This window comes from Trametes versicolor (genome assembly GCF_000271585.1).
Source record: "Trametes versicolor FP-101664 SS1 unplaced genomic scaffold TRAVEscaffold_8, whole genome shotgun sequence".
Lineage (NCBI taxonomy): Eukaryota > Fungi > Basidiomycota > Agaricomycetes > Polyporales > Polyporaceae > Trametes > Trametes versicolor.
The window spans coordinates 103136-127331 of record NW_007360328.1 but is presented as its reverse complement, the minus strand read 5'-3'; the positions used below and the strand labels follow the sequence as shown (position 1 = coordinate 127331).

Here is a 24196-nt window from a genome sequence, read left to right as displayed (position 1 = left end):
AGTCGTTCTCTCACAGACTGAAGACCTCTCTTTGTGCGGCTTACAGCCTTCCAGGTTCAGAGTTCATCATGTGATCCCGCCGAATGGGCGGTCATTGTCGCACACATCCTGGCAGCTTTTATCGAGCGCCTCAGCAGCGTACCGGTGGAGCATAGTGGCCTCATCCCAGACGATAAGGGAGGTTACACGGAGGAGGGATGCTAGAAGGCTGTCCTTTGGGATGGCGCAGGTAGAGTCCTCTGTTAGGCGCTCCACGGGAATCTTGAACGTCGAGTGCGCCGTGCGGCCATGGGGTAGAAGGAGAGCGGCGATTCCTGAGGAAGCAACGCATAGAACGATGGCGGCATCTCCACGCAGGACGTGAGATAGGGTGCTGTACAGGTATGTCTTTCCTGTGCCTCCCGGGCCATGAAGGAAGAAGCGCTTCCCTAGGCGATCGCGCACGGAATTGAAGATTTGATTGAATGCCTCACGTTGTTCAGGATTTAGGGAGTCTCGTTGTGTTGTGCCCAGGACACGCTCTTGACCAATGTCGAATGCCATGGCCTCTGCAATAAGCCGATTGCCTGTAGAACCTTCCCAATCTCGTGTCGCAGACGGAAGTCCAAAGTCGGCCAAGGAGTGGCCGGTCTCGTGCAGGATGCCATCCAGAAGAAACAGACCATAATCGTGGACATCAGCAGACGTGTGGGAGATGCCGAGTGTGCGCAATCGGAATGGGAGGTCGTCGCAGATCGGGTCCTTGAACTGGTCCCAGAGGTGTAAAGGTCGAGACGGTTCACAGGTCGTCAGGATGACTGCAAAGAGACGGCGAAGACGGGACCCGGTCTGCATGACAGAAGCCTCAGAAAGGCACTGATGCCATTCACTATCGTCTTCGAGCAACCCACGCGCCAGGCAGGCACTCTTGAAGTCCGCATAGAGAGTCCCGTTGAATGTCCGGAGGTCCTCGAACGATGTTGCACCTGCTCACAGTGTGATTTTAGCACGGTGTGGCAAGATTTTCAGAGACACACATACCCTTCAGGAACGTGAGGAGCCGCCGCAGATAGAAGCGGTCGCCTGCAGTGGGAGGAACCGTATAGAGACGGCCAACTGCGGGGGACCCACGCTGACGGACCGCCCAGCGCTTCTCCTTCAGCTTCCACACCATGACTTTAGGGAAGTCCTGGTATGCATACCGCCGCGCCGTGTCGCCAAGGGGGCCGGTGTCGCGGTTCGCTTCAAAGAATGCTGTAAGAGTCGTATGCCGATTTCTTGCTCGTTCGAGAACCTCCGGAAGAGTATCCGATCCCGGATCGAACGTAACGAACTCCTCTCCAGGTAGATGGACCTGTTAGCGCATTTGAGTAAGCTATCACATGTTGACCCTGCCCTGAGACATCTGCATACTCAGCGTACCTGAAGACGCACCACATTGGGTGACCGGCCGTGAAGTTCGTGATGCAAGATACGTGCTACCCCCTCAGGAGCACATATGTACCTGGAGTTGAGATACATCTTTGGCTCGTCTTGCAACTGTATCTCCAGAGTTGTGCGGTCGGAGCCTTTATGGATGTACTTGTTGATATACTTGACGGTCGCAAAAGATGTCGCACACTCGAGATTCATGTGGCACTGGTACTTCGCAAGGAGGTAGGGATTGTATGGCACAATCCAGCGGTTGTCGAAGAAGACGCCATGCTTCTCATACGTCCGTCCATCATCGGGCCGACGGTAGAGAGGGTACCCATCGTCGTCCATCGTGGTGTAGGGCTGAAAGGGGCGCGGGAAGTGCTTCGAGCACTTGCCGTTGACCATGCAGGGAGCGCTGGAGTTCAACGTCCCGCAAGGACCATGCACCATGAAGCGCTGCACCAGGTTGAAGAGAAGAGGCTCCTTGATAGGATCAGGCCAGTAAGCGCGGATGCAGGCGTCGATAGCGGCCGTGTCGTGAAGCTTGTAGGGGGGACGCATCATGAACAGAGCATGGAAGTGTGGGAGACTCCTCTTCTGCCACTCGTTTGAGTAAACGTAGGCAGCGACCGGGCCCAGGACTCCCCGCTTGGTTATGTCGTGCAGTATCGCCTTCTGTTTCAGATGAAAGACCCGCGCAACCAAGTCCGGTCGATCTGCGGTGGTCTGCCCAGGAAGAAGCTCCGCTTGGATTTCCGGCCAGTCGGGGTTGCAGGTGACGGTGAGGAAGAGGTCAATAGAGCGTTCTTCCCGGCAGATGGCAAGCGCGTCCTGACACTGTTCATACCAGTGACGTGCTCCACCTTGGAATGAGGACGGAAGGATGATGCGTTGTCCGAGCTGATTGAGGTCAACACCATTACAATCCGAGTCGACGTTCAGATCCTGTAGCCCCGAGTACAGGGCTGCACGGATGGTCTTCTGGTTGGACCGGATGTAGTTGATCCGACTCTGCTCAGCGGATGCCCACATGTCCACGATGTACTGCTGGAAGAGCCATCCACCTCGATGTAGAACAGAGAAACCGTCGGAACGTGTGTGGAGCTGATAGGCATAGTAGCGGGTCTGCGTAACACTCGACGAACGGGCATCATCCAAGGACTCAGACGCCGCTACTTCACCGTCATCTGAAGGTCTAGACAGAGAGGACACGGCCCGCATGGGGATGTTTGAATGCCACCCATGGGTGCCTGATGGGAAGAGGAGGACATAGTGAAGGCATGCATACGCCGGATGACAGTCGCTGATGCGCTCGAGAAGCCCAGATCGTTTGCGAAGCACGATGTCGCGAGAGTGGTGAATCTCCTCCCCTGTTCCCGGAATGATGAGAGCAAGTTCTTCAACTGTGGGGAGGTTGTATCGGCGTCGATCTGTTGCGGGATCAAAGCGCAGACAAAGTAGAGCATCATCGCTCTCTTCCCTGGTAAGAATCTCATGGGCGTGCTGATAGACGGCGGCATAGCGGTGATGGACACGCAGCAAGGACTCGAGAGATGTGAGAATGTCGGCAGAAAGGTTCGGATTCCGATGGACGCGGACTTGCAGTGCTTCGTCCGGGTCGTAAACATACAGCTGGGCGTACGACGGGGTAACACCGGGGACGGGAAGAAGGGAGCCCATCAAATGATGAAGCTCACCGTGTATACGGAAGACATATGGGCCACGCCCGTCATTGATTGACTCCTGGACCCTGACACCGAGGGAGACGAAAGACAATGCAGCGTTGTACTGACGGATATGTGTCCGAAACTCGCGAGCTGCTGAATCGTTGCCGGAGAGGAGCTGACGTAGGAGTGGCGGTGGAGGAGGGAGAGCGGGGAGGAGCACACGCCCGCTGTCGCAGCAGAAACCAAAACGTGGGCTTGTTGCAGTAGACTTGCTCAGACGCTCATCCAGCCAATGCAGTGCGCCGCAGATGGAGCATTCGACGTCCATCCGTCCGAGCGTGTGCAGCTGGACGGAGCGTTCCACGTATGTGCGACGTGCAGGGGGTACTAAAAAGGCAGATTAGCGCAGAAACAGATGCTGAGTGAAGGAAACGTACCTTGTGAGTCTGCTTCATCAGCATGTGCCACTGGTGCGGGATCAGAGGCGCGAGAGGCTAAGCCGATGGAACATGCAACGACCACAATGTGTCAGCGCCGTATGTAGAGCTATGGCAAGTAACTCACCAGATTCACAATGACGGTCTCGAAGTTTCCGACTACGTCGAATGGCCTCCTTTGAATGAGTGGTCCGCTTCTCAGATTCATGCGCAGTCTGAGATGGTGATTGAGTTACCGGGCAAGCGGAACATTTACTATGAGCATACCATCCGTGCGCGCTGCTCTTTTTCGCGTAGACGTCGAGCACGCTGACTGATTTGCCGTCTAGTTAGGCCTTGTGTCTGCCATGACTCGAGGCCCGAAGAAGAGAGCTGCTAGAGGACGAACATAAGTATCCCTGCTTGAGGAGGCTGCATCGTATGTAGACGTACCGGCGTTCTTTGCCTGCTCGAAGTTCCAGATGTAGCATCATGTGCTACTTGTCTCTGCGAGTTTGACGCAGGCTGGAGTAAGCATTACAATGAATTTGAGAGCTGCGAGAAGGTGTGTATTACTCACTGACGATGGCGAGAATCCTCGTTCTTCGATGCTGTTCTCCTTATTGGACTCGGCCATGGAGTCTCGTGCTGGTGAACGATGACGCCGCGGACTGGACGATTGAGCGGCGTGCTCATCACGGTCTAAGGCACGCAGTCTTGCGCGGTATTCTTGTCCATCCTCAAGAGACTTCTTGTTTCTGGTAGACCTGCTCGGCAGTCCAAGTCAGAACATGGCAAGCTGCTGTGACATAACTCGAGCGTGGGCTGACTGACCTGTTATCGGTGCGCCGGCGAGCGCGCGCAGATACCATGCAAGACCACAGAAGTTCTAGTAGCGCAAAGAAAGACTTAATGAGAGTGGTAGTATAAAGAACGAAGTGATTGCAGCGAGTGAAAGTGTCGAAGAGTATTATCGTGCTGGCCCGTAAACTTCAGCGTCGGTAGCATACGGGCGCTTACCTTTCACTTCCGGATTTGGACTCGTGCAGCGCGGCTGCACGGGTCCCGATATAGATCTAGCAAGACGCTACCCCTCGTGTTTATGCTGGGCTTTCCAAAATGTACACCTTTTGCTAGTCTCTGGGGCACATACAACACAGCGCACATAACTGTGAAGCCCTCTCAACCAGTCGTCAATGGACTCTAGCTCACGAAGATGGAGTGTTTGCCTGTATTACATAAGCACATCCAGATACCATCTAGATACAGCCCGACATTGGGGCTCCTCGACGACGACTGAACATCGGAAAACTGGGTCTCTCGCTCTCACTTATCTCTACCTGACCGTAAGACTCCTGTGGGGAAGGTTGTAAGACGAAGAGAAACGGTAAGCCTGCACAATGAGACGCATCAATTTTATGTCACGACCTTAATTCACGTATAGATGGGGGTGAGAATGAAGAATAAGAGCGCATAGAAGAGTCCGTCATGAATAGGTATGTTGTCGGGACCAGCCCGAAAAATTGGAGAGAAAGAAGACCGTCAAAACTTCACCTGCAAACGTACAATGACTCATGAATCCTTCGTCACGTAGCGGTCTCGCCTTACGCCTACCCAATACTCACCGCGCCGTCATCCCCTTAACTTTGTTCAGAACCGACCTTATGACCTTGTCGACCATATCCCTGAGACCGCGCACCCGGCACCGCTCGCTCTCGACATGCTGGCAGAGCCCGCTGAACGTACGGAACTCCGCACCGCAGCCGTGAGCGAGCGGGCACCGGAAGACCTGCGCAGCGTGCGCTGCGCTCCCGGCGTGTCTGGTGAACGCGAGGTACGTCCTGAAGGCCTTGCCGCATGCGCTGCACCTGTAAAGCGCGCCGTCTCGGACGTACCTCACTCTACCTCTCATACTGACACCTGTTGTCGACGACGAGGGGAACGGTTTGTTAGTGTTGGTGTGAATGTTGGCGTTGGTGGTGACGTTGGCAAGTCGGTCGGGGATGGTAAGGATGTGCTCGTGGTCGACGCGGGCAACAAGCCGGACGAGCTTGTCGAGCGTCATGCCTGATGCGCAGGTGCCGGACTCGAGGTGGATGAACACGGCAGCCGTCGAGACGAAGCGCTTCCCGCACCCTGAGAACGGGCACGGGATGCGTCGCCCTTGGTGGATGTGCGACCGCTGGTGGCTTCGGAGGTTGCCTGGGCTCATGAACGCCCTCTTGCACGGCACGCAGTAGCGGTCGGTGAACTTCGTTTTCTCCTGTTCTTTGGCCTCGGGTGAGGATGAGACGGATAAAGTAGATATAGTGGATGACACGGACAGAGTGGATGTGGGGGATGTGGACCCGGAGTGGGCAACGACGCGCGGGCGACGCCGGTGAGTCCAGCCATTGTGCTTGACCAACGCAATCTGCGTCGCGAGATGGAGGTTGCACCGGAAGCAGTAGAAATGCTTGGGGCTATCCACGAAGTGCTGCCGGAGCTCGGCCTTCGTGGTGTAGTCCTCGTCGCAGTCGCGGCAGCGGTGATGATTGTCGGACACGAGAGCATGGAACAATAAGTCGTTTGCGTCGCTGAAAGTGCGACTGCACCTGATACATTCGGCCATCTCTATACAATGGAATGATTCGTGATTTGCTATAACACGCGGAGCGGGGTGGTAGCGAAGAGCTGCTTGGCGCCGTTATGGTGTTACGGGGGTGGTGGTGGTTTAGTGGAAAGAGAGGAAGAATAAACTCACGAATTCTGGCACACTTATATACGCCCCCACCAGCTTTGCTGAGTCAGATTGACTCAGCCCTTCTAGGTCAGCGTAGAATGTCTTAGAATGTCCTAGACAGTTCTACTACTCTGTACGCAGCTCGAGTTGTTTCCGGATGGACATGGAACATCCTCGTAGACGAAAGGACGTTAAAAGTAGTGCAAGAACATGGAGGGGAGATGAAAGAGCGAAGGTGGCGGTAGATGGCCGAGAGCCGCTCTGATCAGCGCCGATCGTTGTTGCGCCACCCGGGAGAGCGCGTGGCTTCCACGTGGCTGTGCTGCTTTGGGCGAGTACATACATTAAGTATTGTTGAAGCGCCCGTATTAATTGTCCCTGCCTCCAACGTCGTTGCGCATTCGTTTGTGTTGTCGTCCTCCTTGTCTCCTGGCAATTGTTGTCATGTAACACGTTCATTTGTGAAGCACTACCCGTACTGCGAATTACGGCGGCCCATAATGAAAGGTGAGGCCTTGTGGGTGCCCTTAAAAGTTGACTCTTGCGATGTCGCAAAGCACAAGCTGTCGTCGCACTGGTGGGCATCGGGATGACGCGCTTCTGTTCTTGTCACTTCGCGAAGTGCAAGCTTTATTATTGGTCATCGAGGAGACGTAGTAAGTAGTTTTCCAACATTTCGCTATTGCCGCTGACTTGAAGTCTGATGCAGAATATTCGCGATGGCTCTACAGATCCTGCCCGAGGACACCTACTACATAGTCCCCACGGAGCTCGACGCGCGGACAGATCTATGCGCGTCTATGCGGCTTCTAGCTGCGGAAGGGATGCTATGGCATTAATATTGCGCGACGACGATATGGTGGCCCATGAATCCTGAGCATCCCCGCGACGAGTAAATCAAGAGGTAAACGCATCAATGCTGGACCCTGGTGCATGATCGGAGCGAACGAAGGCGAATTTGGTGAGTTCTTTCCCAAATTTGCCTTCAAACCGTGTCGCATGCGTACGTCCCTTGTGCATATGCGAGACTGCGTTCCGTCCGGGCCAGCTTTCTTCTCACATCCTTTGTCCACACACAGGATATTCGACTCAGAATGCCTTGTATACGCTTGATGCCGCTTAATCTCCGCAGACATCATATGAATGCCGGCTGGGTAGACCCACCCAGTGCAGGAGATGAATGAAGATAGCACCTGATCTCCCAGATGCGTCTATCGCGAACCTTGCCGGAGTCCTAAATCGCAACGAAGGTGCTTCTGCTGATCGCCCACTGTGCACCGTGGATCAACAACGTCGATATCGTGCGAAGCTCCTAACCCATCGTAAGCCTCTTCATCTCTTGATACCATCCTGATCCATTGGGCTACGGAATCGTCTTAGTCCACCCTCGAGGTGCTAGCAGGACGCTCTTAGCATACTGAGCCTCTCGCTACGCTGATATGGTGTGTGTGAGAGGTAGTAGGGCTTGTCTGCGTGCGCGGCTCTGCCAGTGTGCAAGCGCTGCTGATTCAACATCCTCGAGAAGGTAGACAAGCGGGGAACCGTGACATCGTTCATGCTAACCTCATAATCGTTCTACTCTTCAGGTTCGACGTCTACTCGGGAAGGGCGTGATCATAGTGAAATACAAGCAGCCAGCCTCGACCTGCAGGCTGTTTGAAGCAAGAGTTCCTCGATAAATCCCAAGATGCTGGCCAACTTCGCTACCTCACGATCTCCGTCTCTCCGCCTAAATAGAACAAACGCTCCTCGCCGAAGGCTTCAACCCATCGTCAGCCGCTTCATCTTGCTCGACAAACCCTCCAGAACCCGGTCGACCTCGCCGCGGAACCGCCGCACCCCGCACCGCTCGCTCTCGACGTGCTGGCAGAACGCGCTCAGCGTGCCGAACTCCGCACCGCATCCGTAAAGCGCACGCGGGCAGCGATAGATCTTGTCGGCGTGCGCGGCGCTGCGGAGATGCTGGTTGAGCGCGGGGAGTGTCGCATACGTACGGTGGCATAGGTAGCACTCGTAGCGCGAGCCGTTCCACGCGCGCTCGGTCGCCCACTGGTCGACGACGACAGGACCGGAGCCCCGGATCAGGCGCGAGGGGTTCGTGATGATGTTGTCGCGGTCGTACTTGGCCATGATGCGGTCGATCTTCGCGCGCGTCATGCGTGAGACGCACGCGCCGGACTCGAGGTGGAGGAGGAGGCCCGCGTTGGACACGAAGGACTTTTCGCAGCCGCGCATTGGGCAGTCGATGTTCCGGCCCTGGTGGATGGAGGAGCGGCAGTGGTTGTCGAGACTGTTCGCGTCTTTGAACATGCGCTTGCAGGGCGGGCAGTAGCGATCGTCGTGCTCCTCGCGACGATGATTGTGGAGACCGCGGCTCGAATCGAAGAGCTTCAAAGAGGTTTGTTGGCGAATGTGCAAGTGCCTCAGGAATGGTTACACGTACCCTGTTGCAGATGTCGCAGTAGTGATGCTCATCATCGTAATGCTCATACAGGTCGTCCCAGTCGTCAAACAGCACGCGGCAGCGCTCGCAAGAGGGATGGCGCGGGCTTTGAATTTCGTGCTGCTCGAGAGCCTTCGCGGATACGAAGTCCTTGTCGCACTCGTAGCAGATGTGATGCATATTCGAGTCGTCCTTGTGCTGCTCTAGGGCGTGCTCGCTGCCGAACCAGCGATCACAACGCCCACAAAAAGCCATAGTCAAGCAAGAGGCGTGGGCGCGCGTATGAGCTTCGTTAGGCGGTGAGTATGTGGAGATGGGAGACAGGTCATGATTATCGGGGGATCGATATAAGTACATTTCTAGTGGGTGTTAAGCGAGTACGTCAACATCATCGAAGTTTGAACCGCGTGTGTAGATAGAATACGTATGTATATAAGCGACGAGGAACGACATGCGAGGTATGCAGAAAAAATGAAGCAAGGGAATCTAGGGTGTGGCATATGAAGCGCAAGCGGTGCGCGTGTATAGGTGACGGAACTCGTCGAGTATCTCGAGCGTCGGCTGCATGGAGGCGACAGTGGGCCTGAAGATGTTCACGATTCGGAGGTGGTTGTAGTCGACGTCGAGACCATTGAACTTTAGAGGCCTGTTCTGGGCTTTCAGCGTCCCCTAAAACGTAAATTGCATATGAATATGAGCGGTGCACATGGCAGAGAGGGTAATCCGGCTCACCATGAATGTGTACAGTCCGTGTGCGACCTTCTCTACAACTGTGGCACGCTTGAGGGGTACCGAAATAGCTGACGAACGGGATGAATCGCCAAACAGGCTCCTTGCGACAGAGACTGTTTGTGAGTGTTGGTCTCCAGCAGCGTATTCGTGGTGCTGTGAAGCATTGTTTGGCGGACTGTCGACAAACTGCGATACGTTGAGCCTTCACGGCACTGAGCGCGTTGAGAATAGCGACTCACCGCGTAACGACACGTCCACTTTTTTCCCTTCCTGTCTTGGTTTTTCCGAAAGGCGGGATCCAAGGGCTTCGGCAGAACATTCGCAAGAGTGATAGGGTCCAACGCATCCTTTGCGGACACGTTTACGAGCATGACAGGAAATTCCGTGTTGGCCGTCGGGATACTACCACCGCTATTGCCACGATAGAGACGCTGGCGCACGACCCACTGGCTGTTGTTGAATTCGTGAAACACTGAGGCGGACATAGATTGCTCTGGGGTGTTCTCGTTTAAGGGGTCCTCCGACTGTGGCAGCTTGCGTCCCGGAATGTACGGGTTTCCGTGTGCATGTTGTTGCCGAGACGGAGGAGGGGGTATCGGTGGAACATCGTAAGACGGTGTTCGTACAGAGGACGAATGCAATGGAGGGGATTGCGAGAAGGATTGGAACTTGTCCGGCGAGACTGCTTGAACATGCTCATGACGCGGAGGCAAATCCTGGACATATATGTTCACTACGCAATCTGTACATAATAAAAGTTTCACGTACCATCGGAGGGTCAGAGAGACGTCCTGCCGCGTACATTATGTTCCCGATATCGAACGCAGTGTTCTCCGGATGGACGCCCCAAAAACCGTGGTCCTAGAAATGGCGGATCAGATGACAGAACTCACCGATGTCCACATTCAAGGATTACCTGCAGCGGCTCAGTTGTGATCACTTGGCCAAGCCATGGCTGTGCGGTAGGTTGAGGGTCCGGGCCTATGTAGCACTGCATGGGGGACAAGTGAGAACTTGATAGGAGATGCGGTTGTTTTGCGACTTACCCCGTCGTTCATGTATCCGCTGAACCCACTACAAGAAGAGCCACCGGCGGAAGGGACCCAGCCCGAGTCTTGGGATCTTTCATACATCGGTGCGGCGCTACCAGGGCCGTAGTATGCGTCGTAGTCGAGGGTCCGATCAAGACCAATTTCGCCATCTTCGCCGGAAAGACCGGGGGGCCATGACTATCAGGAAGAACGAGCGAGTCACAGGTTAGACGCGTATATTCCGATGTAGAATTGCACGATAGCGCACCTCATAGTCGTAGCTCATGTTCGTATGCGGGGAGGATTAGGCAATGGAGGCGTGTGGTGCTAGTATGTGGAGGGACAGGAGTGCTTGATTTCGAGAAAGGCGGACAGAGTTATATAGAAACACGGCCCTTGCGCCTTCTGCTAGTCGTTGCAGGATAGCCAGAGGGATATCGATACACATGCTCTTGTCGGCGTCCACGGAGGAGTGTAGCTCGATATCCTGCCTGCGATCCACCAGTGTCGGGATAACCCAACGTCCACATTCTAGAAGGGGCACGAGGGGCGTGAAAACCGTTGGAGTGTATCGGCACCTTAGAGCCAAAGTGGAATTGACGTCGCTGAGATATCTCGTGCGCACACCGACTTCGCGCAGGGGATATACGGGCATGCACAGAGTTGTCCAGTAGTCCTAACTTTCACTGATGGATCGGTCTTGCCGATAGGTAGATATCCGCTGGATCGTGAGCCTGGCTGGTGCATAAGATGAACTGGAGTTGCATGTCATATTCGGCGGCGAGGGCTGCAGCGAGAACCTGCTTCCAGTGGTGTAAATGAGAAGCTGCCCTCCAGTTGCGGAACCATCGATATCCAGTGTGTCCGGATATCGCGAGACTGGCCAGAGTCGGAGATGAGGACTAGGAGGAGAGTGAAGCAGGTATGCGGCGCGACGGAATGGGGATCCGAGGTAGATCTGGGCAGACTGCGGCCGGACTCGAGTTTCAATGAGGCCGCGCGGCAGGGAAGCAGATGCGGTGGGAGATCGCCTCATGCCCACAACAAGCGACCAGAGGGGCGCACGGTGCACGGACCCATTGCCACCTTCTCTCTTGCCCGCTCCTTCATCCCGGGTGGTATTTCGCTCTTCCCGTCACAGCCCTCGTGTTATCCAGCTGTCCAGGACTTGCGTGCTGCAATCCACAGAAGCCCACTCACCCCACGCGCTGGGATATCACAGGGTGCGCTCATGAACGAGAACACGCCGCTCGTATATCGCGAACATATATCGTCATGCGTCGCCTGTCACTGTTGCTAGGCCGCGGACTCTCACTGCAAGACCCATTCCTCCCGCACCGGCCGTTCGAACACGGTCTATCCAACAACCCGATATCCAGAAGCCTATGCGCTACACGAGCGGGGAGACGTGCGGAGGAAATGAGCCAGCGAATCGAGGCGAGTCTCGGGTCCAAAGCATCTTTCCCCAAACCGCGACCCTCCCTAGCTCCTAACCCCCGCTCCCTTCTCTCTGTTTACGCCCATGATCCCGCCACGCATACCTCATACTGCACTTTGTGCGACCTTGCAGTCAACATGATCGCCGCGGGTATGAGGTACGTGTGCCGGTGAGGGCCGCCATCGATGAGCTGACGGATTGCGGCAACAGAGAAGCCCGATAACTCGTGCTTCGCGCCGATGCCCATGCATCCTTACGTCGGGGCATGGCAAATATGTGGGGCGCGCTTGTCGCGTCTGACGAGCGTGTCTGCGAATATAGGCAAATAAGGGAAATATTTCCATCCACGCACGCCCTGATTGGTAGGTGCACACCTAGCAGACGGTCGGCAAGCCACTGACGGCATCTGCTACCGGGCCACATAGTGAACCTTGCGCTTGACGGTCGTACGCCTGACCCTCAGAACGAGGGACAAGAGATATGCCTCACGGCTTGCTGTTCCAGCGCAGCGATCGTCGTATTTCAAGCTGCGGAGCGCTCGCCGATGAAGCGCCGAGTGCGACGCGGCAAGAACTTGTATGCAACACCGTATACTGTGGAAGGTGCTTACCTCTAGCACCGTATCATCGATCTATACTCACGCTTGAGCTTCCTGAGTAGTGGACGCGGCCTCAGGTTTGGCGGGGACTGCTCGGATCCCTTAGCATTCGGTAGGGCCGCTGGCGTCTTCGATGGCAAGATCAGAGAGTTGAGGGAGGATACGCAGGATCAGAGGTTCATATCGTCTCTTAAGTATCCCCCGAGTGGAGAGTGCGTACTGACAGGTGCTGGTTTGGTGCAGGATGCACTTGGTCGTCATCGTGGTGCCACTGCGGCGGACCGTACTGCGACAGACAATGCTTTGCCAGCCATCCCCGCTCTGTACGAGAGAATTCGAGAGAGCATCGAGTGATTGTCGGATGTGCGTTTGCAGTTCGTAAGGCCGGGCTGGCGTGTTTGCGAGGATATTTACGACTATGTTCATGTTGTGAACTGTGTCATTTACGTTGGCGCTTATTATTTAACTCCGACAGTAACCATCGCGGGAGGGAGTGCCACGTTGCGGCGCCACTCACTGCCCGCCGGGATCATCGATGTCGCTCTGCCACTTCCACTGGCACTCACTGCTACTTGCTTGCACATACAATCTTCGCGTGCGCAGTCTGTTATGGTAAATCTATCACTCGAATACTTCTTATGCAATACATATGGTCGAGGCGTCTTCTAAGTCGGCTGCGGCCCTCTGTGCGTTGCGGCTGGCGAAGGCCTGACTGGAGAGTTTGGTGAGAAATACAGCTGACCACTTCAGCAAAAAAGTTATGCATAAGACGAGCAGCAGGTGTAGAGGTCCAGGGCGCTATCGTACCGTGCAAGCCCGCGCCATGAGATGCGAGTAACTTTACCACCTGGCAGAAGAGCGCCTGCGTAAACGATGTACATGGGACGTCGTACAGCACGCTAAAAATCCTAATGCGTCGCCTAGAGGGAGGTATTGACGAGCGTAAAAGAGCCATAGAGGAAGAAAGAGGCCGTCACGGGAGTAAAAAAGAAGAGTCATGGTACGTTGCCGGAACCTGCTACATCACTTCGTCGAAGGCCGCGAAGATAGCAATTAATGCCCTTGAGGTACAGACTACTGCACTGCTGGGAACCTTCTAATCTCCTCGCGACAGTCGGCGTGCTCGTAGGTTCTGCTGGGGAGCGCGCGGCCGGCGGTGGCCGTGAGGGTGACGTCGATGAAATCGCGCTAAGCCGGTCGCGCTCGCGCTCGCGCCAGCGCCAAGTCAAGGTATTCCATCAGACATGAAGGTCGGGTTGAGTTCCGAGGGCGATAGAAGACGGACAGAGACATTGCGGGGGTGGAGAATTGGCGCGAGGGGGCGGTGCAGCGCGCGTGATCGTTGAGTGTCAGTTCGTGGGCGCGAGGTCGAGGTTATTGAGCGGGGAACACGACGGCGACCGGTGTCGCGACCGCCATCTATGGGGACACATCGCGCGCGTTACCGAGATATAGGTTCCGGTACCGGGGGAGGATTGCGAGCTTCGGCTGCACGGTGGCGGCGGTGGGTCGGGAGATGCTGACGATGAGCAGGTGGTCGTACTCGACTTCGCGCCCACGGAAGACGAGCGGCTTATTCTGCTCCTTCAGCTTGATCTGTTACATAACGACATTAGCGGTGTGCGCGAACGTAACACGAGATGCGCACCAAAAATGCGCGCAGTTCGGTCGCGACTTTCTCTACAAGCGCGACACGCATGAGAGGAACGCGCCCGGAAGCCTTCCGTAACATCGGGTACAGATCCCACGCTGCCTCTACCGCGAGGGAGGATTGGGAGCCAGCCATATACTCGTTGATCTGAACGGGACGCGCGTTCACTACCTCTGCGTCTCCGTCAAGTCGAAACTGCAGCGCAGTATTAGCTCGAGCACTCGGACGCCCACAGGGCCCGCGGAGCACTCACGACGCAGCGGATAGTAAACTTTTGTCCTTCCCGGGATTTTCCGCCGCCGGCGTGGTGGAAGGCATGACGCAAGGGGTCCACTAACTTCCGCGCAAGAACCTTCGGCTGCAGTGCATCCCGCACGGCGACGTAGATCGAGATGGATTGCAGCGCTAGTGCGCCGCCGCGTTGATGACGAGGGAGGCGGTATAGTTTCTGGGGAATCACCATCAAACTGTTATCGGCGTCGTCCTTGTGCAACGCCATGTGGCCGTCGTGTCGTGCAGGGGAGTGGGTCCCGGAATCGTACACGCTCTCGGGTAGACGGGCAATGGGTTGCGACTCTTGGAATGGCAGGACACCGGCAGTCTGTCAGACTCAAGGTCAGAGTGCAGTATGGCGTCCCCGTGTGGTACTCGCCGTCTTCTGCTCCCCAGCATGGTTCCGGTACTGAATACGACCAGTAAGTCAAACAGACATCATGATGCTAGGCGAGGAACGTCATACCTGGACATCGTGCGCGCGGATGTCAGACACTGGCACGCTGTGGCACGTCGATCCCGGGAAGCCGTAGACGTTGACGTTCGAGGTGTAGCCTGAACTTTGTTGTGGCACAGCTGTGGGTTCGAGACTGTCGCTCGTATTGTCGAGGGTCGGCCTGTCGAATGTATCCGAGTCGTCGATGCTCTGTTGGTTGATATTCATTGTTTGTGTGAGTAAGGCAGAGGGGGGGGGGGTCTGAGGGAGGCGGTGAGGGTGTGAAAAAGACCAGCAGATTTAAGTACGGGGGACAGCGCGCATCGGATAACTCCATCCGGCCACCCTCCCGATCCCACAGGGCGGAGTCATTGCAAAAGAAGGCGCATCTCATCGTATCCGGATAGCGCAGCTTGACCCGCGTGACATACTCTCCGCCCGCGCGATTACGGATTGAGAAAACATGCATCAGCAAAGGAAGCGGAGGACTTGTGAGCGTCCCCGAGGAGCTGGACCTTCTCACCCGCCATCATTGGACAATCCACACATGTGCGGGGTGGCATTCAAACACTTCGGTGGGCTCCCCTGGTTCGCCGACAAATCATAACGAGATTCTAGATACCCTATCAAGCCCGCCAGGCCGCAAGGCAGCCTGTTTGTGATTCGTCTATTCGATGCAAAAGTTAGTAATGAGAGGACTCCCAAAATGTCGATATATCGAAACATGTTTCGGTGGCTGACATAGAGAATTGGTGTCGTCCAAGACCAACCACTGGAATCGAAGGTATACTGATTTCGTTGGTGTTGGGATGAGCACCCCATGGAGGTGATATGTGCTCCAGACGCTGATATTCAGGGTCTGACAGCGACGCACGGATGCAGAAGATTAAGTTCATCGAGGATTCCAGCGGGAACGCCACCCTCCTGCGGTCTACCTCGCGCTGACAGAAAGATATCGGGCGATCCGAGCTCTCACCCACCCTTATCCACGCAGCCCACTCGGTCATATATCCAGATATCGGCTGCCACTACATCGTGCACGCGAACACTGTGTCGGGACCCGCAAGAAGCTGTATCGCTGACAACGCTGGCACGGATGGTTTTTGACGGATCGTTGCCTCCCATGTGCCGGATCCCCAGACTCAGGTCAACAACAAGCACGATCAGCTTATGCCTACATACTCGCTGAGCGCAGAGGCACGATGTCGCATAGAAGAGGGTGTGGGTATCTCCAGGACGGAGTACTCACAGACCACCAGGTGAGTCCTCCGTATTCTGCGCGCTCCCTGCCAACGGTGCTACAAGTCCGCGCCATCCTCCGTATCCTCCGCATCGCGCGTACCTACGTCCCTATGATGTCCGTCGTGAGAGAGAGAGACATAGGTGTGCGGAGTACTGTAACTTCCCGACCAATCCGGCGGAGGGTTTGGGGTGTGACCACCCGGATACGAAGCGGCGCTGCCCAAAAAGCGGCGCGACCGGTGGTGACCGTGACCATCCGGTACGAAAAGCGGCGCGCGGCCCCGCAGGGCCGCCAAAAATGCCATTTAGGGGCGTGACCGGCGCCGGACCACAGGCGAAAGCGGCGGAGGCCGCTGTGACGCGGGACAGACCCCCAAATGCGGGGCGGCGGGGGTCGTTGTGACCTGTGACCCGCCGCTTTGGTCGGGAAGTTACAGTACTGGATACGAAGGGCGAGTGCGGGATACGGTCGAGGAGTGAGGGAGGTGACAGGGTTTCACCTCTCTCAGCCACCGCAATCCGATCGACATCCATCCACACGCCTAAGCCTTCCTCGGCATTTACATGGTTGCCGTATGCTAAACCTTACGTGCATGGGATAAAACTTTCCCTCTCATAGTAGCAGTGAAGGTTAAGCACGGTGACTGCACCCGCTGCCGGCTCGCTGCGGCCGAAGCAGTTCCTGTCACCGCCTGTAAGATAGATGAGGAAATCGTAAACGATGCGTCACATTTATTGGAAGTCTTTTACCCGTTGCGGATTTCTTCTCGAGCGAGGAGACATGCGCAGCGGGAAGCACACGCTCGCTGCGATGGGATACGAAGGAGATAAAGAGATATCTCACCATACGGACTCTTATGTTGGCGTACCCCATGTTGAGGGCATGTTGGCGTTGATACGTCCACAGTATGGACGTCTAGCCTGTGCTACATTGCCGATCTTGAGGATCCTGGTACCAGTGAGTCCGAGCGATGCGATGACTGGTAAGATCGTCTTCGACAGCGATCCACAAGTCCTCAATTTGGCTCATCTAGGTTTAAAGGACGAGAAAGAATGCTTACTACGCGCATGTCGGCAGCCTGGGTGTCTTCTAGGTCTAGGATTGCCCATCATCGTATCTCGGCCGTTTGGGAATTCTTCCCTGAACGCTGACGCTCTCGGGGATCGTGCGGAGGCTTCTGGGCTGCCAGGTGCGTTGGTGTTGTACTTGCAAACATTCGTAGCAGATTCAGATAATGAATGCGGCTGTCCAATGTGAGATTCTGATGTGTCTTGTGGTCGCTTGTGGTACGCTGCTTGGGATGCTGTTGTCATCGCGCGGCCAAAATGCTTCCAGATTTGAATTTTAGGCGCCTATATTCAGGCAGAGCTTACGTCCGACGAGCGGTACTACCAGAACTCGCTTATACTGTTTAATATTGCTTTGCACGTTTCAGGCCGCGAGCGAAGGTGTGGCAAAAAAGCGTCCTTATCGAAAGTGTAGTAGACGGATGTCGTCGAACCACGGTGTCAGTCCGAGCCTTCCGCTGTGAGCCTGAGGCAAGCCATGGTCTAATTAATTTGAATATCCGACTCTGACGCAAGTCATTTCGCACCGACGCATCCGCGCAGAAAGATGGTCGCGTGGATTTTCTTTTGTGATATAGAAGAGATATCAAACTACTGAGTTCGTTGAGGAAATCGCAGGAAAGCCGTCCAGCGCCGGCATTACAGACTCAGTGGGAGCCTCGTTCGGGCCGGCACGAAGTCGTGCGCACTGCGCAGCGCAATAGGCGTTCTACTGGAATACACAGATGATCAGCAGTGAGACGTGTTGAGTGGCAGCGGACTCGTCGCATCCGCATCCGTGGGAAGGCCAGCGGCTGGGAGTGAGTGAGTGACAGAACTCGGGGTGGATTGGGAGTTCAGGTCGCACACAACTCTTAACGCGAAGGCGACCCGAAATTCCCCAAATGATTTACTAAGTATCGGAGCATCGGAACTGGCGGGGGAACTCACTCACCGGTTTTAAAAATCCGCATCATCCAGAAAGCCCAGCTAGTCATCTGAATGAACATCTATTCTATAGTTTACTGAAAAAAGTTCATCCATGCATGCAAAAGGTACCCCTCTATTTATTGGAACCTCGTCGCATCCTAAACACGTTCTTTCGCAGCGTATTTATCCCTCCACTTGCCGCCCTTCCAACGGACGAGCAGTGTAAGGCTCCGGGAAGGTCGTGTTCGCGAGGTTCGCCCAAGTAACCGGGAGATACATTGCCGACAGCAATGCGCCTAGCACGCGTACATGGATTCAGTACGACGACAATCCGAGGAGCCAGCGATGTACTCACTACGGATGTCTGCGGACGTCACCGGAACGAACACATTCTTGCGCGCAGCATCGTGTGCCTGTTTGAGGAGCATCTTGATGGTCGCATCCTGCGACGAACGCGTCGTATGCCTTGTCAGTGTGCGAATGCAGCTGCGGCCAGATCTATGGCAAGATATAGGTCAGTGTAGAGATGAGCGATGCACGAGCGTAACGAACCTTGTGCGACTCTTGAGTAGCCACGAGCTGCGGGCTGAGGACATCGTCAAGTAGGACCCGGTCTCAGATACGCTGGATGCGCAGATGCGGCCAGTCTTGTGAGGTCGACGCGACTCCACACGCGCTTCCACATACGTTAGGAACGCTGGATGACAACACGTCAGTCACCAGACAAGCGCAAGGCAATGGCGCCACTCACTATTCACGAACCACGCGTCCAGAAAGGTCTTGTATGAAACGCCTGCGTAGCTCACCGGGCTCCCAGGCTCATCCAGTGCACCTGCGAGCGCGATCATGTCGCGCATCGTGGTGGTCGTTCGGATGTATTCATGTACTTGCCCATGGTGTGCTGCTGGCAGCGCTTCCCAAGCTCCATCCTATGACCGTCGCCTGAGCGAACAACGCTTTCATGTTTGCTCGGTGGGTAAAATGCCCGGTGCATTCGATGCCGTCAAGCTCGATCATGCGGCTCCAGAGTGCATTGCAGTCTGTGCCATTGTCGAAGCAGACTATGTCTCTGGAGCTACAGAGAGCGAACGCTGGTCAACTGCATCTGGCGCGATGAGACGGATAAGTAGCATCTTTATTCATGAGAACTACCGCGTTGGCAGAGAGCGCCGCAGAGACCGTTGCAGCTATGAGGAAGCGCATGGATGATAAATATAAGACTCTTGGATTCGTGTAGGAGACACACCTTACATATGGCCTGCATGTGCGGTCGCCGGTATAAGTACCCTCTACGCTGGAGACCGTACGTAATACGTGGGATGTCGACGTGAGGCCGAGCAGTGCGGGAAATTTCCACTAATGCAGACATGCATGGGGGACACTCTGCATGCACGATCTGCCTGACAGGTCGTGATCGCTCTTTAGCTGCGATTGCGCAGCCCGGCTGCACATATGTGTCCCAGTCTGAAACGTCCCACTGGCTGCATAGAGGCGCACACAAGCTGGCTACGCGTTGTCCATCACTCTGCTCGAGTAAGGGCCTCTAAAGCGCAGTCGATGGTGGAGTTGTAGAGCCCATGTTTGGTGATCTCTGTGGCGTGTACGACGTCGTAGATGGCTACGCCGAGAGCTGCGTCGTCCAAGTATGGCCCTGTTGAAAGGTGAGAGCTAAGAGATTGACGTCCGGATCCCCTCCCACATGCGACATGATGATGGATGTCCGGATCCCGACGTGCTACGCAGGCGGCGGGCGCGGAATGCGCCTTATTGAGCTCATCAACTGTTGTTGCCGAACCTTGAACGAGTTGCGAGACGTTTAGGAAGAAATAGCTACCAGAATGTTGGAGTGGAATCAGTGCGCAAAGGCGATATTCTGGAGAGAGCATGGAAGGAGGAAGAAGAAGGGCGGCGTCACGGTCTTCTTGAGCGCCTATACTCCCCGTCTCTCTCCGGATGAAGCGCTCACGGAGAAAGAGTCTTCAAGTTCTTCTCCACAATGCTCATCCTCCTACTACAGCTGTGTCTCGCCTCGCTGTGTTGACTGGGGCACACGCAGTGCTACCTGAGCTTAGCAGCAAATCCCGTCATCCCATTCATCTTCCAACATGCCAGCTGCGCCGTAGCACATCACCGTCACGTCTATACTGCGCGCTCGGCTTTCTCGTCCTCTCCAATGACAGTCTCGCAGTCTCGGCACATCAGTGGCACAGCCTACTTGTGACCACGGGCGTCGCTCCGATCGCTAAACGAGACATCCGTCCACATCGTGCGGCACAGTAGACTGTGCAGGGGAGGGGACCCCTCTGATGATGGCAGCATATAGAGTACCGCGTCGACCTCACTGCCCCGTCGTTCATCTTCGTCATGGAGGCTCTGCTGATCCTCTCCCTCCTCGCTGCTTTGCAGATTATTGGCAGTGTGCTCGCTAGCGATCCACCATCGAATGCCACCAAATTGTCAACCATCGAATGGGGCCCGTGCGACCCATCCGTGATCACAAATCCTGCTTTGACCTGCAGCTTCTTCGAGGTACCGTTGGACTACCACGACCCCGCCGTCGGCCACGCCAGACTCGCACTCGCCAAACTCAATGCGACTGGCGATCGACTCGGCACCTTATTCTTCAACCCTGGTATGTTCGCGCACGTGCTGTCAGTCCCGACGTTTACTAACAGATCTGCGATCCAGGTGGTCCTGGTGTCTCAGGTTTGGATTCTCTCAACACACTGGCCGGCCTCCTCAGCAGCCTATCAGGCGGGCTCTACGACATCGTCAGCTGGGATCCGCGCGGAGTCGGATCGCTTACCACGTAAGTCCTGGCCCGCAGCTGTCGCGTCTCACGCCTGCTCATTACGGGTCCATGCCCAGTCCAGGAGAGGTATTCTGCTTCGATAGCCTCGACGAATACAACACGTTCTGGAATGATACCATCCAGATCGCCGGGATCGAGATGATCGGCAACTTCAGCGACCCAGATGACGTGCAGGCGTTGCTCGCACAGGCGCCGATTATGGAGGAAAAATACGACGAGCTTGCGCAGCGGTGCTTGCAGCATCCGAGCGGGAAATTCCTGCGGTATCTTGGAACGGCAGCGACGGCGCGTGACATCGTCGCCCTCGCCGACTCGCTCGATGGGCCCGGTAGTCCAGTGAACTTCCTCGGAGCTTCGTACGGTTCCGTCTTGGGCATGTGGCTGATCAATAGTGAGTGCTCCCTTGACGATTTCCTCACAAGTCGAAGTCTAAATATCTGCCAACAGTGTTTCCTGAGGTATGGGAGTGTCTGCGTAATCACTGTCCTCCACTCACGCGCGGTGAGCTATCTAGCGCGTGGGCCGAGTCATCATCGACGGGATTATTGACCCAACGCTGCTCGCTACCCAAGAGACACCGGCCGTAAGCCCACATCCCTTTCGTTCTCTCACTAGCATGTCAGACTAACCGTAACGCGGCTTTCACAGGTGTGGGCGTTCCACGAGCTCGCAGACGCTGACAAGGTGTACGAGGTCTTCCTCACCGGCTGCGCCCTCGCGGGTCCGCAGGGCTGTCCGATAGCCTCCGCCGAGGGACAGACTGCAGCAGATGTCGACGCGACGATCCAGGCGCTCCTCAAGCAGGCGCACGACGCTGCACGCAGGAACGCCTCTGTTCCCGTGACGTCGGAGAGCATCCGTGGTAACTGCTCCGCGTCACATAGAGTGTAATGAGACAATGGTGTGCTGAAGTGGACTACACAGAGGGACTTTTGTCTGTAATGATAGCCCCTGCGCAGGCGGCTATCTTCGCGAACACGACGTGGCCCATGCTCGTCGCCGGCGCGCAGGCTGAGTCCGGCCCCGGATCCCTCACTGCTCGGCGCGGTATTCGGTCTGCTCGCGGTCGGTACGTATCTCTGTTCGGGTCTCTTTGCATAGCAGGATCTCATGGCATACGCGAATAGTGCCCGCAGAGACGGCACAAATCAGCAAAACCAGACACAGTCATACTCTGCACAAGTGATGCTCTGCGGCGACAGCGTCGACCTGCGCGGAACGCGCTTTTCCGAAGTGTTCGAAATCATCATCGCCGCGTCCCGCAATACCTCGGAGATGTGTAAGTGCTCCATTATGCGCCATTATGTAGCCTGAGTCTGACAGTGGGGGATGCAGTCAGCGTGGGGTGGCCGGCGGAGTTCTACACGTGCCCATTTTGGCCCGTGCGTGCTGTGGAGAGGTACCAGGGCCCGTTCAACAAGACGCTCGCGAACAAGGTGATGGTCGTCAGTAATACGGTGCGCGGGCTTTCCCTTCTTCGTCTGTGGCGAGCTCCGCTTACCACATTCGTGCAGTTCGATCCTATCACGCCGCTTCCGGAAGCTGAGGCGGTGACGGCGCTTCTCGGGGACAACGCTAGGCTTGTTCAGCAGCACGCATTCGGGGTGAGCTGCGACTGCCAGAGCACCATCTCGTGTCCTTGCTGATTCGGTACTGCGTCCGGCAGCACACGTCAGTCTCCGAGCCGTCTCAATGCCTCAACGCGGTCATGTTCGCGTACTTGGTGAATGGCACGGTGAGTTTAGAAGAGCCTCTCGCGCGGCCCACAGCGCAGATGTAGCTGACCGATGTGGGTACCCATGCGCAGCTCCCGGATGACAACAGGACGCTGTGCGAGGTCGACGCTGACTTTGAGATCTTCCCGGGAGTGAACACAGAGGACATTCTGGCGGCGATGGCCTCAAGACATTAGAATATGATGCTTGACCATCGACAAACTCTCGTTTTGTGATGACATGCTATTGTGGCTTTCTCTAGCATGAACAGACGCGCTGAAGCACTTGCGTTCCCTTGATACGGCGCTGTAGATATGTTGAGGAAACCTGCGAACGATTGAAACCTGCTACGGGTACGTCCAGGTGATCCCGGCCGGGAGCGAGTTCTGAAGGTTGGTGAGGTCGTTCTGTGTAAAAGGAACTTTCGTGCTAGAGCACTAAGTGAACGCAAGAACTTGTTAACGCGTGTGCGGACCTCCTCTAAAGTACGCGCGCACTAACCTGCTTCGGTACTCCGACCATGACCGGGAGACCTTGGGCCGCCGCTGCGGCTAGCTGGGCACTCAGAACGTTCACTGCGTCGGTAAAGAAGCTTTGTGCGTTAGGCCCGTAGTTGGCTGCGGCAAAGCCAGTCAGCTACGCAAATGACATCAATGAGAGAGAAGGCGTACCCAGAATGCCCTAGGGACGACGGCAATGCGATTACGACTTAGTTCCTACAGTGCTCAGATCGATAACAAGTACACGTGCCTTAAGCCATTTCCTGACGAACGAGCGGTCAATACGAGTACTGCGATCACTAGCTGTAGTGCATGGTGCTTACTGATAGGCCGTGCTGACGTCGTAGTTGGTTCCCTGCACGGTGTTGTACAATGCGAAGAAGTCGACCCATCTCTGCTCGACCTGAGTAGTGGATGAGCCATGGCGACACAATAAGCTCGCTAATATCTTGGCATGACGACTCACCTGGCGAGCGACACGCTTGAAGTCCGCTTGAATACTGCCGCTATTCATGTAATCAACCGAGTGCGCCGCTGCACGCAGGAGGTACAGAACGTTTCCTGGATCCATGTTTTGAAGTGTGCTCTTCTTTATGAATTTACGCTTCCCAGAGATGAATTATCGCGATAGACCGAGTGAGCGCACAGTCATAGGAGAGGCTCAGTGTTACAACGGTCCGGGCGTCTCGGACATGGACTTTGATCGCACCTCACCTATGCCTCACCTACGCCTCATGTTACTGATGTGGATGGACTACACGCGGATACAGTACAGCTACGGTGCGGACACCATGAGGCAGCGCCTCATTGTTACGGTCCCGTAGGTAGCAGGCTTACCTCCCCTAGTACGCACCGTTTCAGCATGGCTTCTATGTATATTAGGACCCCTGGAGAGCTGAGGATGGTCCTCAGCTCGACCTGGTTATCTATCACCTTCACCCCTGAACTCGAGTCTCCTCTCCTGCCTGCTAGGCCCTTGCACCTGAACGTTACCACGACCCTCGAAGGTGTCGTCTTAACATAAGGTCGAGCTCGCCTACTCGACAGTCGATCTGCCTAGATCCAGACAATCTAGCCTGAACCATCGAACGACCCGGAGCCGCTACCTCTGACCGACGGTAGCGCAGAAGAACCCGACAACGGAACCC

General features: G+C 55.7%; 10 protein-coding genes across 10 annotated transcripts; 1 reads left to right on the top strand and 9 right to left on the bottom strand.

Moving 5' to 3' along the window:
* Nucleotides 1–168: 168 nt before the first annotated feature.
* On the bottom strand, nucleotides 169–660 carry TRAVEDRAFT_91554 (uncharacterized protein; the record flags this gene model as incomplete). Its single annotated transcript, XM_008042218.1, has 1 exon — nucleotides 169–660. A coding segment is annotated over one exon (492 nt), but the record flags the coding sequence as incomplete, so codon positions are not given.
* On the bottom strand, nucleotides 658–834 carry TRAVEDRAFT_97602 (uncharacterized protein; the record flags this gene model as incomplete). Its single annotated transcript, XM_008042217.1, has 1 exon — nucleotides 658–834. A coding segment is annotated over one exon (177 nt), but the record flags the coding sequence as incomplete, so codon positions are not given.
* Nucleotides 835–2529: 1695 nt separating this feature from the next.
* On the bottom strand, nucleotides 2530–4417 carry TRAVEDRAFT_150795 (uncharacterized protein; the record flags this gene model as incomplete). The annotated part of the gene is made up of 7 exons (XM_008042216.1): nucleotides 4313–4417; nucleotides 4059–4245; nucleotides 3932–4003; nucleotides 3767–3874; nucleotides 3627–3714; nucleotides 3500–3556; nucleotides 2530–3449 (listed from the first exon to the last, which is right to left on the bottom strand). Coding segments are annotated over exons 1-7 (1470 nt in total), but the record flags the coding sequence as incomplete, so codon positions are not given.
* Nucleotides 4418–5099: 682 nt separating this feature from the next.
* On the bottom strand, nucleotides 5100–6089 carry TRAVEDRAFT_49131 (uncharacterized protein; the record flags this gene model as incomplete). Its single annotated transcript, XM_008041970.1, has 1 exon — nucleotides 5100–6089. One exon carries the CDS (start codon nucleotides 6087–6089, stop codon nucleotides 5100–5102), a length of 990 nt encoding a protein of 329 aa, XP_008040161.1.
* A 1814-nt stretch (nucleotides 6090–7903) lies between these two features.
* Nucleotides 7904–8898, bottom strand: TRAVEDRAFT_49130 (uncharacterized protein; the record flags this gene model as incomplete). Its single annotated transcript, XM_008041969.1, has 3 exons — nucleotides 7904–7959; nucleotides 8000–8588; nucleotides 8644–8898. 3 exons carry the CDS (start codon nucleotides 8896–8898, stop codon nucleotides 7904–7906), a joined length of 900 nt encoding a protein of 299 aa, XP_008040160.1.
* A 231-nt stretch (nucleotides 8899–9129) lies between these two features.
* On the bottom strand, nucleotides 9130–10692 carry TRAVEDRAFT_49129 (uncharacterized protein; the record flags this gene model as incomplete). Its single annotated transcript, XM_008041968.1, has 7 exons — nucleotides 9130–9312; nucleotides 9376–9561; nucleotides 9615–10091; nucleotides 10144–10236; nucleotides 10292–10366; nucleotides 10422–10604; nucleotides 10675–10692. 7 exons carry the CDS (start codon nucleotides 10690–10692, stop codon nucleotides 9130–9132), a joined length of 1215 nt encoding a protein of 404 aa, XP_008040159.1.
* Nucleotides 10693–13861: 3169 nt separating this feature from the next.
* TRAVEDRAFT_21517 (uncharacterized protein) lies at nucleotides 13862–15030 on the bottom strand (the record flags this gene model as incomplete). Its single annotated transcript, XM_008041812.1, has 4 exons — nucleotides 13862–14038; nucleotides 14091–14288; nucleotides 14347–14694; nucleotides 14833–15030. The coding sequence occupies 4 exons, from the start codon at nucleotides 15028–15030 to the stop codon at nucleotides 13862–13864; spliced, it is 921 nt and encodes a 306-aa protein (XP_008040003.1).
* A 3174-nt stretch (nucleotides 15031–18204) lies between these two features.
* Nucleotides 18205–18878, bottom strand: TRAVEDRAFT_49127 (uncharacterized protein; the record flags this gene model as incomplete). The annotated part of the gene is made up of 4 exons (XM_008041967.1): nucleotides 18205–18317; nucleotides 18377–18519; nucleotides 18574–18718; nucleotides 18773–18878. The coding sequence occupies 4 exons, from the start codon at nucleotides 18876–18878 to the stop codon at nucleotides 18205–18207; spliced, it is 507 nt and encodes a 168-aa protein (XP_008040158.1).
* A 1507-nt stretch (nucleotides 18879–20385) lies between these two features.
* TRAVEDRAFT_128279 (uncharacterized protein) lies at nucleotides 20386–22745 on the top strand (the record flags this gene model as incomplete). Its single annotated transcript, XM_008042215.1, has 12 exons — nucleotides 20386–20653; nucleotides 20710–20830; nucleotides 20890–21224; nucleotides 21281–21291; nucleotides 21348–21416; nucleotides 21482–21673; nucleotides 21718–21906; nucleotides 21995–22112; nucleotides 22169–22290; nucleotides 22348–22437; nucleotides 22500–22568; nucleotides 22641–22745. The coding sequence occupies 12 exons, from the start codon at nucleotides 20386–20388 to the stop codon at nucleotides 22743–22745; spliced, it is 1689 nt and encodes a 562-aa protein (XP_008040406.1).
* Nucleotides 22746–22895: 150 nt separating this feature from the next.
* TRAVEDRAFT_49125 (uncharacterized protein) lies at nucleotides 22896–23619 on the bottom strand (the record flags this gene model as incomplete). The annotated part of the gene is made up of 6 exons (XM_008041966.1): nucleotides 22896–22985; nucleotides 23050–23165; nucleotides 23220–23229; nucleotides 23293–23311; nucleotides 23372–23451; nucleotides 23515–23619. The coding sequence occupies 6 exons, from the start codon at nucleotides 23617–23619 to the stop codon at nucleotides 22896–22898; spliced, it is 420 nt and encodes a 139-aa protein (XP_008040157.1).
* Between the last annotated feature and the right edge of the window lie 577 nt (nucleotides 23620–24196).